We start from the raw sequence: 24,090 nt of genomic DNA, 5'->3' as shown, positions 1-24,090 counted from the left end.
GCAGACTCACCTCGTCATGTATCCGCATGGTGTTGATGCGCTCCAGTTTACTGGTCCAGTACTGCGCCTCGTCTTCTGGTATGTCTGGGCACATCGGAGAGAGAGAAGTGATTTTTTAAAAGTGAGAAATGGTTCATAGTGACTAGAGAAAAAAGATGCCTGTGCCGATACCAATTTTAAAAACAGCAGTGCGAACAGAGGAGCGAAATGTGAGGTGAGTTAGAAATACATGAGACGGTGGGCTGGGTGGAGGGACTGAGGATTACAGGTTTAGGCAGAGAGGCAAAGAGTAAATAATGGAAGAAGAGGGAGAGGACAGAGTGTTGGACAAAGTGCAAGAAAAGGAAAAAAAAAAAAGCTGAAAAACCAGAAGCACTGCAGCCCTTTTCCTCCCCTCCATGCTCCCATGCTTGATTGTACATTCATACGTGTTTAATAGCTGATGAGGAAGTTTCCATTTAAAGCAGCAGAAGTAAAATTAGCAACCAGCTCTCTTGGGCAACTCCTCCACAGAACCAGACAGAAAATAAAGTGAGACAGGAAGAATGAGACAGGAAAGGGGTAAATGCAGTGTAAAATCACATGCTCACATTTATCTTGATTGGTAGTAACATTTATCACGGCCTCTGAAAAGCGTTAGAATTTTCTGTTTAGGTACAAAACAGTAAGGGCAGTTGCACCGAGTTTCCAAAGCGATTTTCAATCACGTGTTTCATATTTTTCAGTCGAGGAACAGAAATGAGAACATCAGAGGGATGGTAGGTGTTGGATGGTTTAGAGATGTTTTGGACATTTCCAGAGGAAGGACAGAGGAAATGTGGGTAGAAGGATGCTGAGGTTGGAAGTGACAGGCAGGAGGTCTGGAGGAGGAGGAGCAGAGAATCAGCTGGTGTGAGAGAAGAGGATGCAGAGGACTGGAAGGTTGGATGGAGGCAGATGATTGGCTGCGGCTAGTCCAGAAGGAAAAACAAAAAGTTTGTTTTGAAAGCGTCCGACTCCTTGTGATGCTTCTTCCTCCCGATCCACCTCCGTTTTGTGAGCCGCTTGTCAATAGCGTCAAACTAAGATCAGACAAAGTCTCCAGAAAAGAAAACGGCCCTCTCTTATCTTCTTATCGTCAAACTCTGACATTTATGTCACTATTGTTACAGACAGCAGTGTGTGTGTGCGTGTGTGTGTGTGTGTGTGTGTGTGTGTGTGTGTGTGTATGTGTGTGCCATCCTGACACCAGCTGACGGTTGCTAAATTAAGTGGCAGGAAGGAGGGAAAGGCAGAGGAGTGGAAAAATAGAGACACAGACTTGAGACAGCTCTCAGCGACGAAGAGCCTGAGATGAAGAGGGGAGATGAGAGAGTTGAAATAACCACTGCAGAGAAACCAAATCATCACAGGTAGGAAAAACTCTTTGTAGAAACTCTGCATATAATTGGGAACCACAAAGACCCTAGAGCCTGGTCAAATCAAGTCAAACCATTAGACGAGGTGAAGGAAGTCTGGAAATGCAAAACAGAATTCTACAAGAACAACCCCCGGACAAACGGACAAATAGGATTAAAAACACTGTCATTCTTAAAAATGTGTTAAAGTTCCAAACCTGCTGATTCTGGTCATTAATTAAACTTTGCATTGAGGGAATTCTAATGCTATGGAAAGTTAAATTGAGTTTTGTGGATTTGTGTTGGTTCTGGTGAGATGAACTCGTAAATTGATGATTTTTTTAATTTTATTTTCCAGAGTGCTAAATAAAATTCCTTCCTATTACTCAAATCTGTCGACACGTTCCCCAGACAACCGTGACAGTGGCAACAGTTGCTAATAATTCCTCTTAAAAAAAACAAATCTAAAAACAAAACCAGAATCCATGATGCTGGCAACTGATGCCGATGTTTTGCTCAAATCAACTTCTGAGCAACCTGCGTACCGAAGGGCAGCTCGAAGCGAGTGTCTAGCAGCACTTGGTGCGGCGTCGGGTTGGTGGTGCCACAGATCACATCTTCCATCATCAGCACCTCAGAGTCCAGAGACCTCCACTGTCCCGGACCCTCCTGGACGGCGTGGAGAAACAGCCAACGGAGAGGCAGAGGCAGAAAGGAGGGAATGAGAAAGTCAGTATTTTCTGTATGGGAGGAAAGTTAAGGCAGGGTACAAGCTATCAAAGGGAGGCTGAGGTCACAGTTCAAAACGGGACAAAGCATCATTTATCTGGGGAGGTTTTATTTTTCGCAAAAAAAGTTTCTGTGACATGGCAGCAGCCAAGCGATGGCTCCCTTCCACTCCGGGGAGCATCTCCTCCTCTAAGCCTTGTTTCGACTCACTACTTTTCTCAATTTAGAGCCTCGACATTTGAACCGGCTTCCCTCTCATGCTTTACGCTCGCAGCTTTTGTCTCTTGTCTTTGTGTTTATCACAGCTCTGGGATGTGTTTGTCTTCAGTTGCATAAATATGAACATTCAGTGCTTCCAAATTGCAGATAAAAAAAAAAAAAAAAACGCAAAATCCTGAGTGTTAAATTAGATTGGATACTAGGACTTAACCAAAATAATTCATTTCCCTGCATCTCCACATAAGATGTTGCTTTAAAGTTGAAGAAAAGTGAGAAGTAAGAAGGCCGGGTGGGTCTCACTCACCTCGTCACTCTGCTCAATGGTGTCCAGGGGTATCAGCGCTGTGCCGATCATGGTGTCCCAGATCAGACCTTTATTCCAGAGCTCCACCACCAGGCCCGACTCCACGTGGTTGATCTCGCTGCAGGGGGGAAAACGGCACCTTCATTTTTTTACCCTTTACATTGACAAACTAAATTCTGCATAAAAATGGTACAAAATAATAATACTAAAAAAAAACACCCTAAAACTTTTCTTTGTGTTAAATTTCAATATTTTCCACAATTTATGTGGTGCAAATATCCAAATGCAGTTGCCTGAAAATGCTGAGTGAAGGGAAAATAGTCTGTATTAAAAGTTGGAAAGCATCAAAAAGCCACTCCAATAATCACTACCGTTATTCAATGCTTGTCTGGCATAATTCAAATCCACTGAAGCCGGTGATTTAAGAAAGACATGATCCCGATCCTTGGATGATTCTCTCGGTATCTCCTCAATAAAAGCAGCAGCATGCTCCCAGTCTTAAGCCTTGATTGTGTTTTAGCCCTTTTTTCTTCTATCATTGCGGCGCTGTTTGACTGTGTGGTGTGAGAAACATGTCCTAGATGAACTTGGGAGACGGTAATAATGTGACAATGTGCTGGGCAGGACTGATCAAGACAATGTCAAAACACCTTAATCCTCAATGTGACAAGCAAAAACAGAACCTAATAATAAATATTACGGACCATTATTTTGTAAAGTCATTAACGAGTCATGTGAGTATTTTCAGGTGTGAGTATTTTTTCATCCTGGACTCCGGCGAGTGGATAATCGCACCAGTGACTATCTGACAAAAATCTCCAGGAAAAAATGAACCCTGTGTATTTAGCGCTCTGTTTGCAGCCTCCTGCAAGCTTCCTGACGAGATGATGGAGGAGTTTCAGGAGGAGACGCCGGAGATGTAGAAGACCACACCTGGCCAAGTGCGTTGTCACTGACCTGTGAGAGGTCTCAGTGCCCTTTGTGACATCACAGAGGGCAGATCAGCTGTTCAGAAAAAGGGGGAGGGAAGACAATCTTCAATCAATCTTCTTCTTTGTGTCAATGTGTGCGTGTGTGTGTGTGTGTGTCTGTGTGTGTGTGTGTGTGTCTGTGTGTGTGTGTGTGTGTGTCTCTCTCTCTCTCTCTCTCTCTCTCTCTCTCTCTCTCTCTCTCTCTCTCTCTCTCTCACATGATGACAGCTGTCGTTTTCTGACGCTCAGTCTTCAGAGGGAGACGGCAGGCGAACGGTCGGCACCTCCTCATCTGCATACTTACAGTCGCAGAGCCATTCATATCCACGCAGGCATCAGTTTGCCTGTCAGTCATCTCTGCTGACATCTCGCAGCTGGGCTGACGGCCAGAGAGCGGGCATGTGCGAGCATGTGCGTGTGTGTGCGTGTGTGTGTGTGTGTGTGTGTGTGTGTGTGTGTGAGGGGGGTAGAGGGACCCGTTGATCAACCATCACATTTCTAACATAACGACACTGTTTTTCTGATGAATCTCCAATATTCTTTTCGAATAGAGACGGTCATGATATAAGACGAGACTAAATATTGTGGCACTAAAGATTTTTTAAAGTGAAAAAAAAGACAATCAGAGGTCTGTCTTGCGAACCAGGTGAACGTTCCCTGCAAAAGATCAATTTATAATCGGAAACGCTGACGTGTGGACGGATGTATTACACTCTGAGCTGCTCACCAATGGCAAAAAAGGAAAAAAAAAACAATTTTTTGGAATGGTACAGGTAGCGCTAACACAGGAAATTACATTCTAACACATTTTAACTCCAAAATAGTCCACATGGTTCCCCACTATTTCCAGCACGAGTGAAAACACATGCAGAGCAGCTGCGGCAAAGTGCAAACATCTTCAAATGCCCAAAAGAAACAAACGTCTCCATTTATGCTTGTTGCTTTCATGCAGCTTGATGAAGTTCAGGAGTTGTTCCTTTGCAACAGTGAGACACAAAACCCTAAATCAGAGTGGAAATAGGTCGGACACTGGCCATTCCAATCCAGCCTGTGTGTGCACGTTGAGTGTGTGTGTGCGTGTGGCGTGTGTGTGTCTCTGTGTGTCTGGGTGTGCGTGCATGCTGTCAGTGCGAGCTTCAAGACCGACTCTGGCATCTGCCCTCCATCAGCGCCCATCCATTATTGAACAAAAGCTTTGTGACGCACAGGGAAATGAAATTGTGTATTTTTATCACTCCAGAATCCCACACAGCCAACACACACTGCCAGTGTGCACTGCTATACATAGACACAGACGCATCGCTTTTTTTTTCCAGGAGCCACAACGGAAAGTGAAGAAAAACGGAGAGAACGAGTGCAGTGCAAGCAAAAACTGGATGAAACTGGGTGGGGCGGGTGGGGGGAGGGGTGCACAGTGAGGACCAGGGGGAGGGGCCTTTCGGGGAACAACGGGTGAGTCGCTGGTGGTGACCGAAAAGCCTTTTTTCCACTTACGTTGCTGTGGAGGAGCAGGAAACAGGAAGTGGGTCGTAGCGCCGCCAGATAACTGAATCATTTTTTCTAATTTGTAAATGCATTAAAGGAAAATAAAACAACCTCCTGCTGTTGATGTCATTAACGTGTGACTCTGCACCAGCCACCCCATGTGATATGGACGCGGCATTAAGTGCCCAGCAGGGGGCAAAGTGAGGGAACTGTGCACTACTGCTGGTCTGGTACTGCAGTGACTTTTGCAATTGCAATGATCTCTACCCCCAACCAAGATATGTCCGGTCTCTATTTTTCACTTGAAGTGAACTGGTCACGTGACCCCGTACCTCACATCCGCTGACGTGTAAATGTGAAAAAAGTGTTTCTGTGACACTTTTGCGATATACCCCTATATGGATACGTCTGAATAATCCCCTCGTGAGAGCGTCAAAACCGTTCAGCCATATTTGAGAGGTTTTTCCAAGTTGAGGTGTTTCAATGACCCGTTTTTTTGTTGCGATATTTAGGTTTTGTGCAAATCCAGGGGGTGATAGAAACGCAGCGACTGAGAGGAACGTCGGGGGTTGAATTAAGAGGCGAGTAGGCAGCGATGAATCCCTCCTGCCACTGTAACTGGATAAAGTCATCGGCCCCAGCGCAACCGAGTCGTAGTCGATGGAAAAGACAAAGGTCAGCCGAGGGAACTGAAAGGAAATATGACTACGAGGGGGCAGCCAATCAATAGACTCAGAGCTGCAAATCAGCTCAACAGATGGAGACACCCAGTACACAAGCTGTCATCGTTCTGGAGGAGGAGGAGGACACGGAGAAAACTGAGTGACCAGGGGACGACGGGACACGGCGAACCATCGGGTACAAAGACAAGGGAAAGAAAGCGGTGGGAAATAAAGAGAAAAGTGGCGACATGATGAAGAGGCTGAAAACCAGGATGCACGTGAGCCCCAGAGACCAGAGCGTGGAGGGATCAACCATCTGATGCTTATCTCCTCATCCCACCAGCCAACCACCCACCTAATCAGCACTCACACACAGATACACACACACACATACACAGGCAGGCTGGCAGCAGTGCAGCGCCCATCAATGTGTCAAATCGGGTTTGTCTGAACATGAAAATGAAGTAACACAGAACAAGCTGACCTCTGCTTTATAGAGAAGACAGAGCAAGGCCCAGTCAATAATATAATCATTGATTCATGAACATCAACATGGACGCTCTGTTAAACAACTGTAACTTCCAGCAACACCACTCAAAGAAACGGGCGTCTTCAAACGTCCAGGAGGGACGTGTGGTGAGGTGAGGGGCGCTCAACTGAAATTACTAAACTTCAAACTGCAGCCAGAGTCGCTCTCGCTCTGCCGTTCTCTTGTTCTCTGCTTCCTTTTTCGAGAGGCAAAATATACTGTGTGCTTTTTCCTCTTTAATCAGGCCAGGCCACTTCACGTAAGAATGAAGAACAGCAGTTAAGAAAAACTTTCAACAACAACAAAATCAGCCATCTTTTATCATCCACACATTCAAAATTGAATTGCATTATGTGAAGCCTCTTTGAGAAAAAAAAGCAGTTGGATTACGCCACAGAATTTTAATGCAGCCGTTTGTCCGGATCCACATCCACATCAGGCGAAGCCCCTACTGGACATCTTCGCCCATCCAGCTGTGCAAAGGTCGCCCCCCGGAGGTTTGACCCTGCAACCACGACTGGAGCGCTGCCACCCATGACGTGTGTGTAGGTATGGTTACTTACAGAGAGCAGAGGTGCTAAGAACACAGATGTTTGTGTCACTTCTGTCTGAGTCAATTGTGAACCAATTCACCCAACAGATTTTTGAGACCTCCTCCTCCTCCTCCCCCTCCTCCTCCTCCTCCTCCTCCTCCTCCTCCTCCCCTCAGGGTGCTGCGCTTGACCTCACTAAATGTGATTAATTGTAGTTATTTCCCTTCAATCCCACTTTTCACGCCGCCAAACACCACTGCTTGCTGTTATTTCAACCTCCAACTCAGAAAGAGTTTCTTTCTCCCACACAAACCTGCAGTTTGGAACGCAACTAATGCAAACCAAGCCAAAGACAAAAACAAGCTCCAAGTCTAAATCTTAGCCTGCGTTAGCATCCACGACGGCCCTTCAGTACGAGCGACAGGATTACGCTCTTCTTCGTCTTTGTTTTTCAAATAACTATCACACATGAAGCCAATAGACTTGCCGCTTGAAATGCATCTTCATTGGCGGGGTTCCGTGAGCGACTCTCAGCTGCAGTTCTCTCTGGAAACCTCCGACAGCGCTGCGACTCGGGGCCCACCCGCCGCTAATGAGTCTCGGGAGCTAATTAGCCATTTAGCATCAGGCGCCCCTCACAGTTTGATTACGGCCACGTGAGCCGACATTTCACTTGAGTAGTAACACCCCCCCACACACACACACACACCACACAACTCAGACGGCCTGGCTCATCTTTGTCTTGTCTCGTCTTGTGATGCGTTTATTTGCCAGAGAGACATGATGAAAGGGGAAAAATAGCAGTGTGAGCGAAACGGATTTGGGATGGGGTAATAGCGATGGAGATTATGAGCAGAGCGGAGGAGAGGGCAGAGCAGGGGGGGTCTTATGTAATCGTGCGAATCGACAGCGAGTCTCTCCAATCCCTCTAATCAAGTCTGGGAGGAGGGAGCGAGGGAGGGAGGAAGGGAGGGCGATCTGCAGCTGTTGTCCTGTACTCCACAAAAAGAATGACGTTACAGGTTTCAGGGCTGAGCGTGAAACAAACCTTCCTCCCATTTTCAGCTTTGAAATGTATTTTCTGACGTATTGCTGGCATTCTGCTTTGGAACTGTTAAAAAGTACATCAGCCGAATATTTAATTTCTGTTGCAACTCACAAACACACACACACACACACACATACTTTTTTAAAAGTATCAATAAATCAATTAATCAATCAATAATCAGATTCAAGAATCTGATTCATATTTTGTAAACTAAATAAAGAATAGAACAAATCCATGATCATGCATGCAAACAAACAGCTGCACCAAACATTCAGCACGTCAGTGTTTTTTTTTTCACCAAACCAAAAAAATCTGGATAAACGCAACACCGCCACATCTGCATGCATTTACAAAAACAGTCGGCAGGAGGGATTTCTGCATCGGCGACAAGTCGAGTTTTGCTCCCCTGTGGAATGGGACGCGGCCAAAGAATTCATTTGATTTATCACCGACCCATCCACTTATCTCAGCCGGGCCATGTAATTTCACTTTCCATCCATCCTACCTGCTGCAAGCGCAAATTCCCATTTAGTGTCCGGGGCCTGGCCAGACTGGAGTCCCACAGGCGCTTCCTTCCAATTTCAGTGAGGCCTATTAAAGTCGAGCTCGCAACTCTGACGCTTCCATCGAGGAGAGGTGGCGGAGGGGAGGGGCGTAACATGCTGTCACAAGCTCTCCTTTTCTCCTTGCATCGGTCTTAATGCATCCCCTCAGGACGGCGTCGAACATCCAATTGCAGCTTGAATTTGTGACAGCGAGCTGCAAAAACACTTCTGGCCGAGAGACGGTTCTCATTTGGCCCCATTGCCCCAACTGGAGCCTGTTGCTGGTGCCACTCACAGTCAGCTGGACTTGCCAACTGAACAACAACCACTTTCATGTTTGTTTTTTGCATATGCTTTCGCAACATCCGTCTACGAGTGTTCGCTCTCATCAAAACCATTTGCTGTGATTTTCTTTAACGTCACGATCTACAGAAAGGTTTGCGGGTTTCATAGGTGCCTTTCGCCTCATTCACACCTGGCACATACATCATTTCCAATATCCGCTATGTGTGACGGGTCACCATGGCAACCGTGCTGCTGCCCGGCTGGACGCTGCTAATCCAAGATCGCAGAATAGCGTTCGGCCTGTTTGTTTCTTTACTTTGACGAAGAAGCAAAGGACCTGTCCCCACTCTAGAACCAGTTCACCAGGCGGTTCTTTGTCTGCTCATAATAGGACAAACTGGCCCTAAGCTTGTCACCGGACCTGGATTGACTTTTGCTCGACCATCAGCTGGAAAAAAGCTGCAGTGTGGTTGCAGCAACATGAGAAAGTCCTGAAGAAGAGGAGCAGCAGGGAGTCACTCACAACATGAAGTCCTGCTCCCAGCATGGCTGGTTTCCACGCACGGTGACGGTGGTACTCTTTACGTTTTGCACCTTCAGAGTCACATAGGCGTTGAATTTGTCTGGAAAGACAGAGAAAAAACAGTCAAGGGTTAGTCAGTTCAGCTTCTTCTAAAGTTCATTCCATGGCAAAAATTGTTTTTATTTTTTTACATTTGCACCAAGAGTTGAAATTTCATCTGAAAAACCACCTCATGAGAGCATCAAAACCTTTTAGCTGTATTTGAGAGGTTTTTCCAAGTTCAGATGTTTCCATGACCAGTTTTTTTGTGATATTTAAGTTTTGCACAAATCTAGGGATCATGGAAACACAGCTACTGAGAGACGCTGGATGAGGCTGCACACCTCATGTCCTGCCAGTTGTCTGTCTGTCTGCTGGCTCCCCCCCCTGCCCACCTTCACTCTTCTCTGCCTTCTACCACCATCCACACCTGCTCTTCATCCGCTACCAGCCCTACCTGCTCATCCTCAGCTCACCTCCAGTTTATTTTACTTGTTCGCTCCAATCCCTCAACTTCATCTTCACCTTGATTTTTCAAAGTCATAGCTGTTTACATGTTACAGTCCTGTACGATGACTTCCCCTGTGTCCAGTCATCAGGGGGCTGTAATTACACCTCTCCTCTCCTGCCGACAGGCCCACCATCGCCCTACTACAGCTGTCATGTCGGAATCCATTTTCTGCCAGCCACAACAGGTCCGCTGTGAGCAGATCAATCAGTTTTTATCACACCCTGGTACAAAGAACCAGACTCTTGACTTCAGTGTTTCAGGGGCGACGACTCAAAATTGTTCTGCAAATAAATTCCTAATTTCTTTCTGCGCCTGGCTCCCCATTTTTTCTTAACCCCATAATGTGTAAAAATGTGTTTTCTTCACATTTCTTTTTCGTTTAGATTCTGAAAAAAGCAGCACTAATGTAAAAGTGGGTGGAGTGGTCACTCTTGTCTCTTAAATCCATGTTAGGAGCCCACTTGAGACCAAATTGTGAGGACAAAAACTGCAAAGAGGTTAACAATTGCACCTTAAACAACTCCACTGTGTTGCTTTTCTTTTCCTTCTTTTTTTTTAAATTAAGCTCATCTCAATGTGTCATCCTGAACTTGGCTGAACGAGGAACATTTTGTTCTGGAGGAAGGGCCTCGGAAAAAAGACGACGACTCCAGAGCCTGGTCACGTTTCTTCTTCCCATTGACAGCCGCACAAAGAGCCACGTGACCCTTCCACCTCACGTCTGCTGCTTCATTTTCTGCATTAATCCTGCAGCTTAATACTATCACTTGGTCACTTTAAAGCTGTTATTCAGTGGAGAGCAACTGGTAGGTGAAGGTAATTAGCCTTTCTTCTGCGCAGTAACCCTCTATTCTTGCTCAGGTATTATTTTTTTGCCTTTTGCCCTTAAAAATTACATCATCGTCATCGTCGTCGTCGTCATCATCATCATCATCATCATATCAGATCAACATGAGCCCTTCATTTACTGGAACTTTTGCTGACATTGGTAATAGCTTTAATTTTTATGTTTTCTTATTGTTTTTATAGCTTCAAAAACAGCATCTGTGCAGGTGTTTGGCCTCAAACGAGTCTTCACTGTCTTCCTTCTTTTAGGTTGACTTTAAAAACGCCTGATGTCTGATTGAGCGGTCTAAGAAAGGGCGTGTCTATTACTGATCACATCCACGGTGACCTGAATGTTCGGACCCTTCACGCCTTCTAATCCCTGTTTGATTACCTGCCTGCCAGAGGCCCACTCCTCGCATAGCCCGGTTTAAATTAACCTGGAGGAACTCTCGCGTGTCCTTGTCCGCCCTCTGCTTACCCAGTCTGACAACCAACCACCGTCCAGTTTATTGCCGTGATGAAGATGTGTCAAATTCTTTTTACTGTATAAAAAGACAGCAGTGGCCCTTCGAAGGCTTTCAACACTTTCTCCTGACTCTCTATGATCCGGGTTCATGAAGATAGCTTGCACCCAGACACGATGAAGCTTTTAAGGTAAAATCAGAACCCATCTACTGGGCCAGGCATCACTGTTTATCCGGCTGTACACTGTGATCCTGTTAGCTGATTACCTAGTTTAACTGGTTAATTACATGGTAATCAACATTTTCTACTATACACTCTACAATCTCGTCTTCTGTTTCCACACTTATCGATTACGTTTCCTCATCTCAGTTTTGATTCCTGTTTTTATTTGAGATAAATAAATATACTTATTTTCTTCATTTGGATCATTTAAGAAAATGTCTTTTTTTGTTTTTGTGTTTCCCCCCCTGCAGGAAAATCTATCTGAGAAAGGACAAAACTCTGTGCCTGCATTTCTTAATCCTTATTTATGCGGGAAGGTGCTCGACAAAGCACTCGACCTGCTTCATATTCATACACTCACATTCACACCAGCGTCACTGCGCCGTGCTGCCGGCCGCCTGACGCATCTTGTGGGTTAAAGATGTGATCGTGTGGACACAGAATGTTCAAGATGTTCTGGAGATTCCCACATGATGCCCAATGTCAAAATCCAGATTAAAACTCTGTTCATCGTAAATTAGTGTTTTGGATAATATAGATGGCAACAGAATTCTGGGAGGATGCAGTTAGAATTTAATATCTTAAAATGATTTTTTTTTAAAAAAGAAAGTTTTCTCCCTTAACCGAATGTGAATTTTACTTCTATATAACTATAGATTTTAACAATTATATAACTAAATATAGATTTCATATAGATTTATATAACTATATATCTCCCAATACAATATTTATAATACTTGTTTCTGCATCGACACAGAAAAACCTCCTCGACAATTATTCACAATCCACAATCTGAATTCCATCTCGGAAGCTGGTTCTTCTTTCCATTTTTTTTTTTTTTTTTTAAAACATCGCCACCAAAATATGAACTCCTGTCCAGTGAGTGTAAGAAATTAAATTGTACTGTCACCCCCTGAAAAACATAATGAAATGTCACGTGTGAAAGTAAGTTATCAGTCACTGAGACAGGAGGGTGAAAGGGTTAATCTGGAATAATCCATCATTCATTTAAGGGGGTTGCCAGGTCTGTGATTAGGTCTCCGGAGGCAGTGACAGCGGGCCGACGGCTCCATTTACTGCTCAAGAGTGGAGGGTGAAAAACAAAACAAACAATACAAAAAACCCCACAGAAAAACACAAAGACCAAGACGAGCCACAACACACCAACACACGCCAAACACAAAGACAGATTTTACAGCATAATCATAACCAAGCCTATATTTGGCACGCCATCGACGCCACGTGGGCTTTCCATGGAGCAGGTGTGGCCGTCAGTGACGCCTCCGCAGACGCACACTCTCCACTCAACAGCCACCGACCGCAGCCAGAGCAGCGGCGGTGGCGGGGAGGGTGAAGCAGCAGCGTCTCCTGGAGCCGTCTTGGACGCCATTCATAATTAAGCAGCATTGACTTATGAAATAAGTTATATTGAGTCGCACGCAGGCGAGATGACATTTACGAGACTCTCCACAGTGATGAATGCTCCATTGCAGGAGTGGAAGAACACTGTGTGTGTGTGTGTGTGTGTGTGTGTGTGTGTGTGTGTGTGTGAGAGAGAGAGAGAGAGAATGTTTGCAGAATGAACTCGCTCCTCTGTGCATGTTTTAAGCAGTTTCTTCCTGCACCAATAAAAACACCATTTTTTGCTCTCCTAAAATGCTCTGCAGCCGCCTGTTAGCAAAAAAGCAAACATGAGGCTGACTGCGCAGGATGGGTCCGTCTCACTACAACAGCACAGTGCCACTGAACCCTCACATCAGGGTGAAGAAAGACTGACACCGAGTCAGGTTACAAATGGATCAGGAATATTTGAGCAATTTAAGCAATTTGCAAAAAATGTGTTTAAAAAATTCCAAACACAATTAAAGGTAAAGGCAACCAGACAACAATTAAGCTGAAACAAGATGAAATCATACCAATCTTGAGCCAGAATCATCCGACTATATCAAATGAAGCCTCAGAGGCTCCGCCGCTGTCGCTGGATGTCGGCTGCTCGACGCCGCTCAGTGTTTCTGCCAGGCATTTCTTTCGGTTTGGGGTTTTTTGTTGTCGTTTCAAAATAGTTACAGTCTGATTAAAATGCCACTCCTCAAACCTCTAATCCTCGGATTTAAACGTAAAATAAGTGGAGTCGTGACCCAAGAGCTTTTCGTTTTAACAAAGCTAAAGTTCCAATGGGCCCATTTATCCATTTTCTGGGATAGAATGGCAGAAATGAAAAAAAATTTAGTCTAAATTTAGTCATTTGGATTTTTTTCCCGAGTGAGCAGTTATGATTACAAAAAGAGCTGGTGAAGGCAACCCAGCAACCCCAACATACATGAAAACAGGAACAGCGGATGGTGACCACATTGGACATATTTACTGTAGCCCAGAAGGTGAATCTGCTCCTGGTTTATGACTCCCTGTGACTTAATTCAACTTTGAATTTTTTTTTTTAAGAAGGACAGAGACGACTCACAGACGTTATTGACAGGACGTTGCCATCTGTGGCTACACACTTGTCACACCGACTATTTTAAATCCTCACAAGTGTACCAGCCAAAAATCTCCCAGGGCTTCAGGAGAGCCTGGGGACAGAAACCAAATCTCCAAGGCCAAGAATCCATTGCATCCTACTATTAAGACTAATCAGACCAATTTCTACCAAACTAGGGCATTAGACTGGGACAAATTGCTTTAGAAGGGTCTGGCCTGAGACTGATAATTGCGTCACAAAACTAGAAAGGACACTGAAAAATGGTATTAAACCCTGAATGTGTCACAAGTGTTTCACCAAACTCTTGCCAAAGCCACAATAAGTAAATTTGTCTGAGTTCTCATCCAGAAAAGCTTTTGCTGCAGTTCTCTTTTTGTCTGTCACTGTCTCTCTAATCCTTTTGCATCTACTAGGCTTTTGGTTGCATCCTTGACCAATTAGTCATCTGCAGTTTAAAGTTTATCAAAGCTGTTAACACTTTGGATGAGGGTCTTTTAAAGATGGATCTGCATCATTTCACATTCTTATGCACAATTTAGATTATTCCCACAAGGTCAAAGGCCAGTTTGAAAAGGACCGAGGTAGAAAGAGGGTTTTACTCATAAGTTAAACAAACTTGTGACTTGTAATCGTCTCTTTAAAATGTCGTTGCGGATTTTATAAGATATTAAAATTGGTTTAATGGTATAACACTCACAGACAGGACCGCTACAAGTAGCAACTCTAGAGAAACGTCACATAAATGAATAAAAGAGCATCTCTCCAGTATCAATCTCATCCCTCATGTCCCATTTTATGAACCCTCGGGGAAGCCAATCAAATCTCCTCCTTCCGCTCTGAAAACCTGCCCTGCTATCGGAGGCCAGAGGCAGACAGTGACGAATCATTGGCCGAATCTGGAGTCCGTCTGCGTCTCCTGACGACACCCAGGGATTTGTCTCCATCTTCTCCTTTATGTCTGGATGACAAGTTGTCATCTCTGGCTAGCAGGTGGCCTTTTGTCTGTGATGATCTATTGATTTTCGTCCGTCGCCCTCTGGCTGGACTTCTCACTCTTGTTGTCCTCTCCTCATCATCGCCCGGAGGAAGTGCGGGGTAAAACCTGCTGCAGCCGCCACAGAGGTGGCAACAACAGCAAAAGAGCGACCGGCGGAGTGGCGAAGGGTGGACGCACCGGAAGAATTCCACTTTCAAAACCTTTTTTTTCAGACTTAACCGCTAGTTCTTCTTCATTGATTTAAAAAAAAATCATAAAATATTAAAATTATAGGGTCCCTGTCTCTAAAGTTGTTGCTGTCCTTCTCTGTTGAAAAAAGGAGAACAGCAACTTCTGAACTGATGTGCAGAGCCAGTAGCTTTTGAAAGCACAAAAAAGATGTGTTTTCCATCCATCCATCCATCCATCCATCCATCCATCCATCCATCCAGCCGTCCATCTGAGTTCTAACACTGATTGTCCTGCACTCAGGGTTCTGGAGCCACCAGTGCATCAGCTTGCTTTCGTGACAGTAAAACCTTTCCTTCCATGTTTCATGTTACATTGATTGTTATGGTTATGCCGGTTATAGTGCTGTTGAAAAACTATTATAACATGATGATATTTAGAGGGTTTATCAACATTGCTGTGGGTTCTCCTGTAGCTGAAATGTCGGAAACTTTTTTTCATGCTTATAGTTTTCTTCTGAAAGACATGATAAGCATCTGTGTTTTGTTTTTTAATTAATGTGCTTTTGAAGGCAGCACAGTTGCTTATTATTCTTTCCTTATAAGCACGTCTCTCAGTGTTGTGCATCAGTAAATGTTGGGGAAGATGGATGAGCTCTTACCTGGAGGCCCGTGTAGTTTGGCTTTTTTCACTGCAAGACAAAATGAGAAAAAGGCGTTAAGAGTCACGTGGCACACACAGGCTTTATTCCTTTGTTGTTATTGAGGCAGTAAGATTCCACTTTGCGGTTTAATCTGTGTTGTTAATTTGTGCTTCAGGTGGTGAAAAGAACATGTTGCTTTTTTTTTTTTTTATCCTTTCACAACGTTATTTATCATTTGCGTAGATAAGAAATGGTTACAAGTTTTTGTACGACAAGTTTGAGATTGTTTTCAAGTAAAATTGTCTTTTTTTCAAATTCAAATGTTTATTATATCATATAATTATTTATAACATGTATTGCAAATTGCTTATTGCCTGTTTTGGGACTTTTTGCTTCCTAAAACACAAAATACTTCAGTCAGTATGGTCAGAGTCGTCACATATCAAAGCAGACAAATGAGACAAAGGACAAATGTGTTGAAACAGTGAAAAAAATACAAACAGTTGCAACACTTTTGAGTTGAGCAGACCTGGAAATGCCATCGTACTGGAAATGCCATCGTAACTGGAAATGCCACTGTGTGATGGGATCTGAGCTAAAAAGTGAGGCGTTTGTATCGATCAGTGCTTTAATTATGCCCGCAGGAAATGTCTTGTAATTATCTTACAGAGCGGAAGTGATAACATCGCTGACTTTTTTGAGGGGGGTGTAATCTAGTTTTCAAATTTGGGCACAAAGGCTGAGTGTCACCGTGCCGGATCAATACGTCAATTGAATCATGGCCCCCTCCAAAGTGCGAGACGCCCCACAAGAGACGAGCAGTGGAGGGCAGGAATTCTTCGAAACGTGGTTAACAGGTCGTTTGTCTGGAGCTGTCAACACGGCTCGCCAACTCACTGCCTGGTGCCAGTTTGGCAGAGGATCAGTGGAGTAGCCCAGTGGCCCCATTGGTCCAGCGCCAACTGGTCACAGAGGAAGCGACTCACAATGAGGCTCTCACAGGTGGCATCACTCAAAGCTACTCACACCTTGTGTTGTGATCTACCTTTGATCCATCTCACGGCGGGAAAAAAAAGACTGCGCCCCACTGGTTTACTCTACTGACCCTAATCAGCCGCACAAGGTTTTCACTTAAGAGACCGTTTATCTCGCAGTTTGGCCTGGTTTTTTTTTCATCAGATGGCAACGGCCAAGCCACACCGCTGAAATTGAAAAAGGACATTCACGTTACTCCAAAGCTACTTTTCAGTCTATATCTGAGTTTAAAATTAGCGTCCATGATTTATTTTCATTCTTTCCCTTGATAAAAAAAAAAACTTCATGATGTTCATACTCATTTCCTTAAAACTGAACAGATATGTTGTAGTTTTAACCTTAACTGGTGGGATTTACCAGACTGCTTGAATGCCGGTGCATGGGCTTGCAACAGATCTGACCGTGTCATCTGTGATACAGAGACCAGGCTCTTGTGTCAGGGTGATCAGAGGTCAGTGTCCTTCTGGGCCACACGTCTGAGCGGAGAGGTAGGACAGCAGGTCAGAGACGAGGCACGTGCCAGCCCGCCCGCCCACTACCCGCCCACCCAGGGTGATTGAATGAGAAGGGTGCGTGTTGCTGCCGCCGATGGCCCAGCGCTCGGCTGGCGGGATAATCCCTGCGAGCTAATGCCTTAAGCACGGCTGAGAGCGAGCGAGCGAGCCCAGCTGCATTGTGCCGCGGATGAATAACGAGTGAGAAACACTTAGACAGTTGTTGCTACAACTCAGAGAAGCAGGACATAGTTTTTAACCTCATGGGAAACATTGAGGAGCAGCGGCGTGCAACTCACTGTGTGGAACACAAACGACGTTGATATGATGAGTCACGGTTGGATTAAGAGCAGCAGCTGTCCCAAGTCAAAATAATGATGCCATAAATATTAATGCAATGTCTATTAATGCTGCTGAACATTCACATTTCATTTTTCTTCTTTAACAGCGAGAGGTTGGAAAGAAATAATTATGCCATTCACAATCTTATATTCTTTGTGAACGACGGTTAAACATGAGTCATCTCACCAGGATTTCAGAAAAAACGGTGATGACTTTTAAAGTAAAAGTTTACCAAACAAATTATCCAACGAACGCAGTTTGGGCCCACACCATGTTTGTCAGATGAAAGACCTGCTGTCACAGGAACAAACACTGATGCAAGACTTTGATCGTGAGCCGTTCGCTCGCTGGTTCCTCTCCAACTGAACGTGCATTAAAAACAGAGCAAGAACCAGGAGAACCAGACAAGAGCGCCGTCATTACCAGAGGCCAGACAGTGAGTCTATTTTTAGCCGCGGCCCTTGGACTCACAGTAGGTTGGAGTGTGGCAACCTGGTGGCTGTGTCATTGCCGAACCCTCACTGCTGTTAAACGACTGCAGCCCCTGCAGATCTTCCCCTGGTTAACCTAATAGAATAACCTTGCGATGTGTCGCATTAACAGCGAGGCGGTGGCTAACGGAGGAGCGATGGGCGTGAGGGGAGGTCCATTCAAAACACCAGCAAACAATCTACAACCATGACAGCAGGCAAGTACTCAAGCAACCACAAGACCAGAGGTTAATTGGTAGGATATCGGCATGATTTCATGCATCCATCCCTTTCCTGTCCCTGCTAATCCTGCAGTTTATTCCAGCTGTCTTAATGTGAAGATGGCTTAAACGCTGGAGAAGTCGTTGTTTTATGGCCTGGCCACACAGACAAACATCCTTCCACATTCACACCTACGGACGAGTCAAGAGTTTCCTTTTAAAGGTACTGTGCCTATAACAACAGGTAGGGGGACCACCAATCTAAACCAGCCCCTGGCTGAAAAGAACCGGTCTTTCCTGTTTCCTGATATAACCACTTTCAGTCGGATTCTATAATATACTACAAAGAGTAAATAATTAAAAAAAAAAAAAAAAAGGTGTGGATTCTGTAACTCCGGCGTCGGGGGACACAAAGCCTATATACCTCATGTAATTGGCAAGTAATGGCAGGAAAATTGAGAGTCATCTTCCATCACAGCGTTTTTCAGAGTGTTGAGCCGCGTGTTTACATCCCATCAGCCTGCATAATCAAACATTAAGAGCCATTTTCAGCTACTGCTGTTTCCCTGATCCCCTCCATAATGAGCTAGTTAGCACGAAGTGGCAGGAGAGGGACCAGCAGGGGACACACAGATACTCCCAAAAGTAAAGCTGAGTGTAGAACACTGGCTTGTTTTCATATTTTACCGTATATTGTCAATAAAGTCCATTTCCAGATAATAATCTCAGTGATCCAACTAAAACAATATACCAGGTTTGTTTGCTTAGAAACACTCATTTGAGCTGTACAGGCCTGACAGGAAAAACAAGCCTTTTCTCTCATTCAGCCTGTGAAGAAGCTATTTGGACTCTCTCGCTTGTCAAGCACGTACGGGTATGTATGTACTGCATATGTGCTAAATGCAGACGTTCTGTCCTTGGAAGCGTAAGCTCGCACTCACAAAAGGGGCACATGCAGTGAAGGTTTAAGTAGAGGTGGTCAGGGGCAGGGGAAGGGTTTTAATGCTCCAATACCAGAATTATCATGAGAAGTAGGAAGTGAATTCCCTGTCCCACGTGAGTCTCACACACTAACACACACACACACACACACACACACACACACACACACACACACACACACAGACACACACAGAGGACAGCAACAGCAGCAGATGGCCAGGGGATTATTCTGCCTCTATCCCCACCCCCTCTCCCCTCTGGACGGGCCGAAGCTGAAGCTCTACTTGTGTCCCTGCCATTCCAGCACAGTGCGCTGACCTGCCGACGTCAGGTGGTCCGCACAACCATTTCAGTTATCATCCTTTCAGAATACCCACAATGTTAAAACGCCCCTCTGCTCTCTCAGCACGAGCCACAGCCCACCGACTCCACCTGTTGAGTGTGTACCGGCGCTAACGGAGGTGGGGCAGTTTAAATTTGAATGCGGTTACATTTCACAGCTTAGAATGAGTCAACACACATGGCAAGAGGTTCAATACCATAGCTGGGCTGTATGTGTTTATTAGGCAGCTAATTGCCTATTCAGAAATAGCCAAGTGTGGGTTCTGACTGAACTGTGAGAGAGCGCCCTCCCCCACCCAGTCCCTTTTCAGTCCAGCTGCCAGATGTCGACCTGCGAGCCAGACGATGGCCCGACGATACAAGGAAGAAGGAAGTAGAGAAAAGTTCCCCAGCGGGTGTCCACCTAACTGGTTTGTCAACATTCCCTCTATTAAAAAAATCTAACGTTCATTTCCTGCTCAGAGCTTTGTACATGTAAGCCGTGGTGACATTCTGAAACCCACATAACCTTTCCAGAGTTTCAAAGACAGACACAATTCCCCACCAATTGGAGACTCGTGGAAGAAAAGCCCAGAAGATGCTTCTGCAAGTCCTGCACGAAAGAGTTGACTGAAGTCGAGCATGCAACACACAAAACACTCCTCCTTTCCCTGCTCCTCAACAACGTGTGTGCAACAAGCGATTAATGTTGTACTGCGTGATCATTATTGTAAGTCTTTTGCCCAACATCGTAGGAGAAGTGAAAGTTTTTCTTTCTTTTATTTTAAACCACTTAGCTACAGAGAATCAACAAGCACAGCGGTGTCACTGTCAGATGCGCTGAGTGCCCATCACAGACTTCAAACCTTACTGAAAATGTCTGGTACTTCAGAGTGGACGAGTCGCTCCATGCAGGTCGGTAACCAGGCTACAGTCCGCCCCCCGCGGTGAGCCGATGTCCTGACTGTTATGTTAATGGTCAGATGATGTAATAGGAGTATGGGGAAAATCTCATTCCCCCTGGTTAAGTTTCTTTTGGGGAAACACAGCTATGTTTTATCTAAATAAGCATGATTGTATTGTCTAGTTTAAGCAAGAAAGTGTGTGATGGAGTAAAAACTATTGATGTTTGAAGCAATGGTAAATATTCTCATCTTAAGGCCTTATCGAAAACTTCCTCTTCTTCCAGACTTAACAGTATTTCAAAATCAATAGCCTGGCAATGTACAACATATGACCAAAAGGTGGCAACACAACTTGTGGGCATAAGAACGCGCTGGTCTTTCATACGCCTGAGCAAAAGCAGAATTGACAACAACGTAATCTGATATGAGGACTGACAATAAAGCTAAGTTACTTTTGTATATAGCACAAGAATATATGCGACACCTACATCAGACAGCTGCTAGTGTAGTTTTTGGAAATAAAGTCGTACAAACCACTGTCCCACACAAAAATTGATTTTTTTGAAACAAGTTTTACAAAGTGTAAGATTGTTCAAAAAAGCTGTTTGAGCGACATGTGTCTGGACAAGACCTACGTTTTACCATAAATATGAAAAGTGCTGCACATTTTATTCATAAAATACTGTACTGTATATGAGAAAGTATGAAATATATTTTGGTGTGGCGAGAGCGTTCAGCATTTAGTGAGTGGCTCACTCTCCCTACGATGCTTCAACGACCCAGCCTCGCCTCTGTTCCCAGCTGGACAATATCTCACACACACACACACACACACACACACACACACACACACACACACACACACACACACACACACACACACACACACACACACACACACACACACACACACACGAATCAATCACCATTTTTTTCCCAGAAGAGGAACAATGTTTATTTTTTACTGGAACCTCTTCCTGAATGTGTTCCTGAAAACTGAAATGCATTTTTCTAACTCACACATAACTAGTGGGATCATCACCAAAAGCAGCCTCACCCACAACACAATGGACAGCACACAGCAGGCAGCTCAGAGGACACCATGCATGGATGTTTTTCCCGGATTCTGGGATGCAACAACAAGTTTCACATGTTTTCTGTGATAATTTGTTAATGAGTCGTGGTTAAATTGTGAATTAATGAGTACAAGTGAGGACTGAGAAGAAAAAAAATAAAGAGCTGAAAACTGTGCTGTGATGGGGCCGTTTGTCTGGGTGTCATGAGAATGATAGATCCCTGTGCTAACAGTCTTTACATTTGACCAACAGAAAGACACTCGGCATCCATGGTCTTTTCATTCCCACTCGAAATCCCACTGCATCTCAGCTGTGGTTCTCTCTCGGCACACTTCTCATCATCATCATCATCATCATCATCATTCAGTAAAAATAAATAAATAAATAAATAAAAAATTACTTTTGGCTTTGGGCACCACTTGCACTCAAAACTGAGAAATGGTCAACAATGGTGGCGCAGCGGGAAACAATGTAGCGCCAGCCTGAGAGTTGGAGATAGGCAAGCAGTATTCTAACAGTTCAAAAAAAAAAAACATCATTATGACACTGATGAGCAATTTGTAACCTGGAAAGTTGCCAAAGGAGTAAATCAGTGGCTGGTTTATTATTTTTTTCTTCCTATTCTTCTGTCACAATGCACATGCTCTTTTTTTTTTTTTGCCCACAACTAGTTTCATACAGCTCCGTAACGGCAACCATGAACCTCGAGGAAAATGTCAGCAAGAAGGAGTCACGTGTCACGGTCTCAGGGAAAAAGATGATTTATTCTCGAGCTAATTAACGGAAGAACCCGACAGGTGCGGAAAGCATCACTGGCGGGAAGAGAGATAGGATCACTTAACGAACTGAATGCAATGTACATTATTTAGGAGACGTTCGGTGTATTAAGTTTTACTCTTGAATGCTGCCACATTTCACATGTGAAGATTCTTCACATGAGAGGTTCCCCTCAGTTCAGTCAATCAATTTCACAACTTTTTCCTCTTTTTTCCAAAAGCGGTCCATCAATAGAAGAGAACAGCAACTTTTTTTTGTTGTTGTCTCTGTCACTGATGTTGTAAATTAATTCCCTCACCAGTGCCACTCCATTTCCCCCCTTCTTTAATTAAAATACACGACTTTGACTCCCGACGGGACGACCTTACCTCTGACACACAGCAGCGACATCGCAGCGGGATTTGGCGGTGTACCAGTTCCTCCAAAGCTGCCGACCGCTCAGCGAGTTCGCAGCAGCCCTCTCTGTCGCCTGTTGCACACCTGTCATTCGGCCCCACTGTCGCCACTCTTGTTGCTTTTTCTTTCTTTTTTTTTCTTCTTTCTTTCTTTCTTTCTTCTTCTTCTCTCTCAGCTGCGGCACATCCTGTCATCAAAGACGAGAGAGTGTCCGCGGCAGGGTGAGATGTAAGGTGTCCCGACGCTTTGAGCGACCAAACTAACCAGCGGCGGCAATCCGCTACAGCGGGGCGGCACTTGTGATGCGTTTAGGGACCGCGCGTAGTGGTGGGGATTTGGAGGAGTTGGTAACCGTACGCAGATGTGTGCGGTGTAATGCGATTTTTATTCATTCATTCATTCATCCATCCATTCATTCATTCATTCATTCATTCATCTTCCATACCCGCTTATTCCCGCGCTCAGGGTCACGGGGGTAATGCGCTTTTCCATTTTCAAATTTTCTTTTGAAACCCACCAAATAGGAATGCATGACTTGATATGTGTGGACATGTATTGGTATATCACTCAAAATAAGTCACACACGATGGCAAAAGAAAGGAGAACACCTTAAACTTTTTAGGTCCCTCAAAATGGAGAACATTTCCAAGTCTAACAAGTTTAGCACATCCATAAAATTCTACGAGACAACTCATGAGTGTCTAAAATAGATACTGTATGATGTGTCACAAAATGAGAACCTTTATGACTTAATCTCAGAAATATTCTAGAAAAAGATTCTGATGCTCGTCTACACGACCATTGGCCTTGTTACGGGTTTATGAATGAATTGGTCTAATGGATAAAACTGTGCTTTCTATAATATAACATTGCTCCATTTCATTGAGAAGGTTGGGCAGGTGAACCTTTAGCTCATTGGTTCATGATCCAGCGGTCAAACACAAAACCTAAATAAGGTGGTGAAATATATTTTGATATTTTACTCTGACTGTTTACTGAGTTAAAAGAAATTATCTGCAATAATAATGTGTGGCCTTACTTCAGATGTTTGCCTGAATCCTTCCACTTAACGCGTGTTCTCCCTGTGTATGCGTGGGTTCTCTTGGGGTTCTCTGGCTTCCTCCCAAACTCCAAAAACATTTTTGTGAGGTGAATTGGAAACTCTAAATTCACTGTTGGTGTGTGCTTGTGTGTGTAAGCAAATACTTGTGTTTCCCTGTGTGACCCTGTGATGAAGTGGCCACTTGTCCAGGGTGTCACCCTGCCTTTGCCCTGCAGCTGGGAGAGTCTCCAGAAGACCCCCGGCACCCTGAGTGCAGGATAAAGTGGGTATGGGAAGATGGAGGGATGGATTTCAGGGTTTAAATCAGTGTGCCACAGTCTGCTGCCTACATGACCAACACATCCAAGCCACACACTAGTGACCAGCTTCAGAAGTAACCAAGTCTGCTGCGAAGTTACTTTAAATACCAATGACAGCCAATCACAGTTCTAGCCCTCTGAAAGGTTGACAGGAAGTCCTCAGTTCATTTGAACTAAGTGTCCAGGTG

General features: G+C 44.5%; 2 protein-coding genes across 9 annotated transcripts in view; both read right to left on the bottom strand.

The window, feature by feature from the left end:
• Positions 1–22,826, bottom strand: part of LOC142902074 (protein unc-13 homolog B-like) — a 104,737-nt gene extending 81,911 nt beyond the window's left edge. For 4 of the 8 annotated variants that reach the window (XM_076046884.1, XM_076046886.1, XM_076046890.1 and 1 more), the window contains exons 1-7: positions 22,513–22,814; positions 15,580–15,609; positions 9,210–9,309; positions 2,629–2,746; positions 1,922–2,045; positions 591–626; positions 11–84 (exon numbers count right to left, since the gene is read on the bottom strand). In XM_076046884.1, coding sequence (XP_075902999.1) covers positions 11–84; positions 591–626; positions 1,922–2,045; positions 2,629–2,746; positions 9,210–9,309; positions 15,580–15,609; positions 22,513–22,534 — 504 coding nt within the window. In that variant the 5' untranslated portion in view covers positions 22,535–22,814. Of the gene's footprint in view, positions 1–10; positions 85–590; positions 627–1,921; positions 2,046–2,628; positions 2,747–9,209; positions 9,310–15,579; positions 15,610–22,512 lie in introns of all 8 variants that reach the window. The other 4 variants (XM_076046891.1, XM_076046888.1, XM_076046887.1 and 1 more) reach the window with 3 other exon arrangements.
• Positions 1–24,090, bottom strand: part of LOC142902075 (monocyte chemotactic protein 1B-like) — an 89,032-nt gene that overhangs the window by 30,417 nt on the left and 34,525 nt on the right. The window lies entirely within an intron of this gene.

Source organism: Nelusetta ayraudi, unplaced genomic scaffold (assembly GCF_046127955.1).
Source record: "Nelusetta ayraudi isolate G7.1 ecotype Tasmania unplaced genomic scaffold, CSIRO-AGI_Nayr_v1 ptg000092l, whole genome shotgun sequence".
Lineage (NCBI taxonomy): Eukaryota > Metazoa > Chordata > Actinopteri > Tetraodontiformes > Monacanthidae > Nelusetta > Nelusetta ayraudi.
This window is presented reverse-complemented; position numbering and strand designations above follow the sequence as displayed.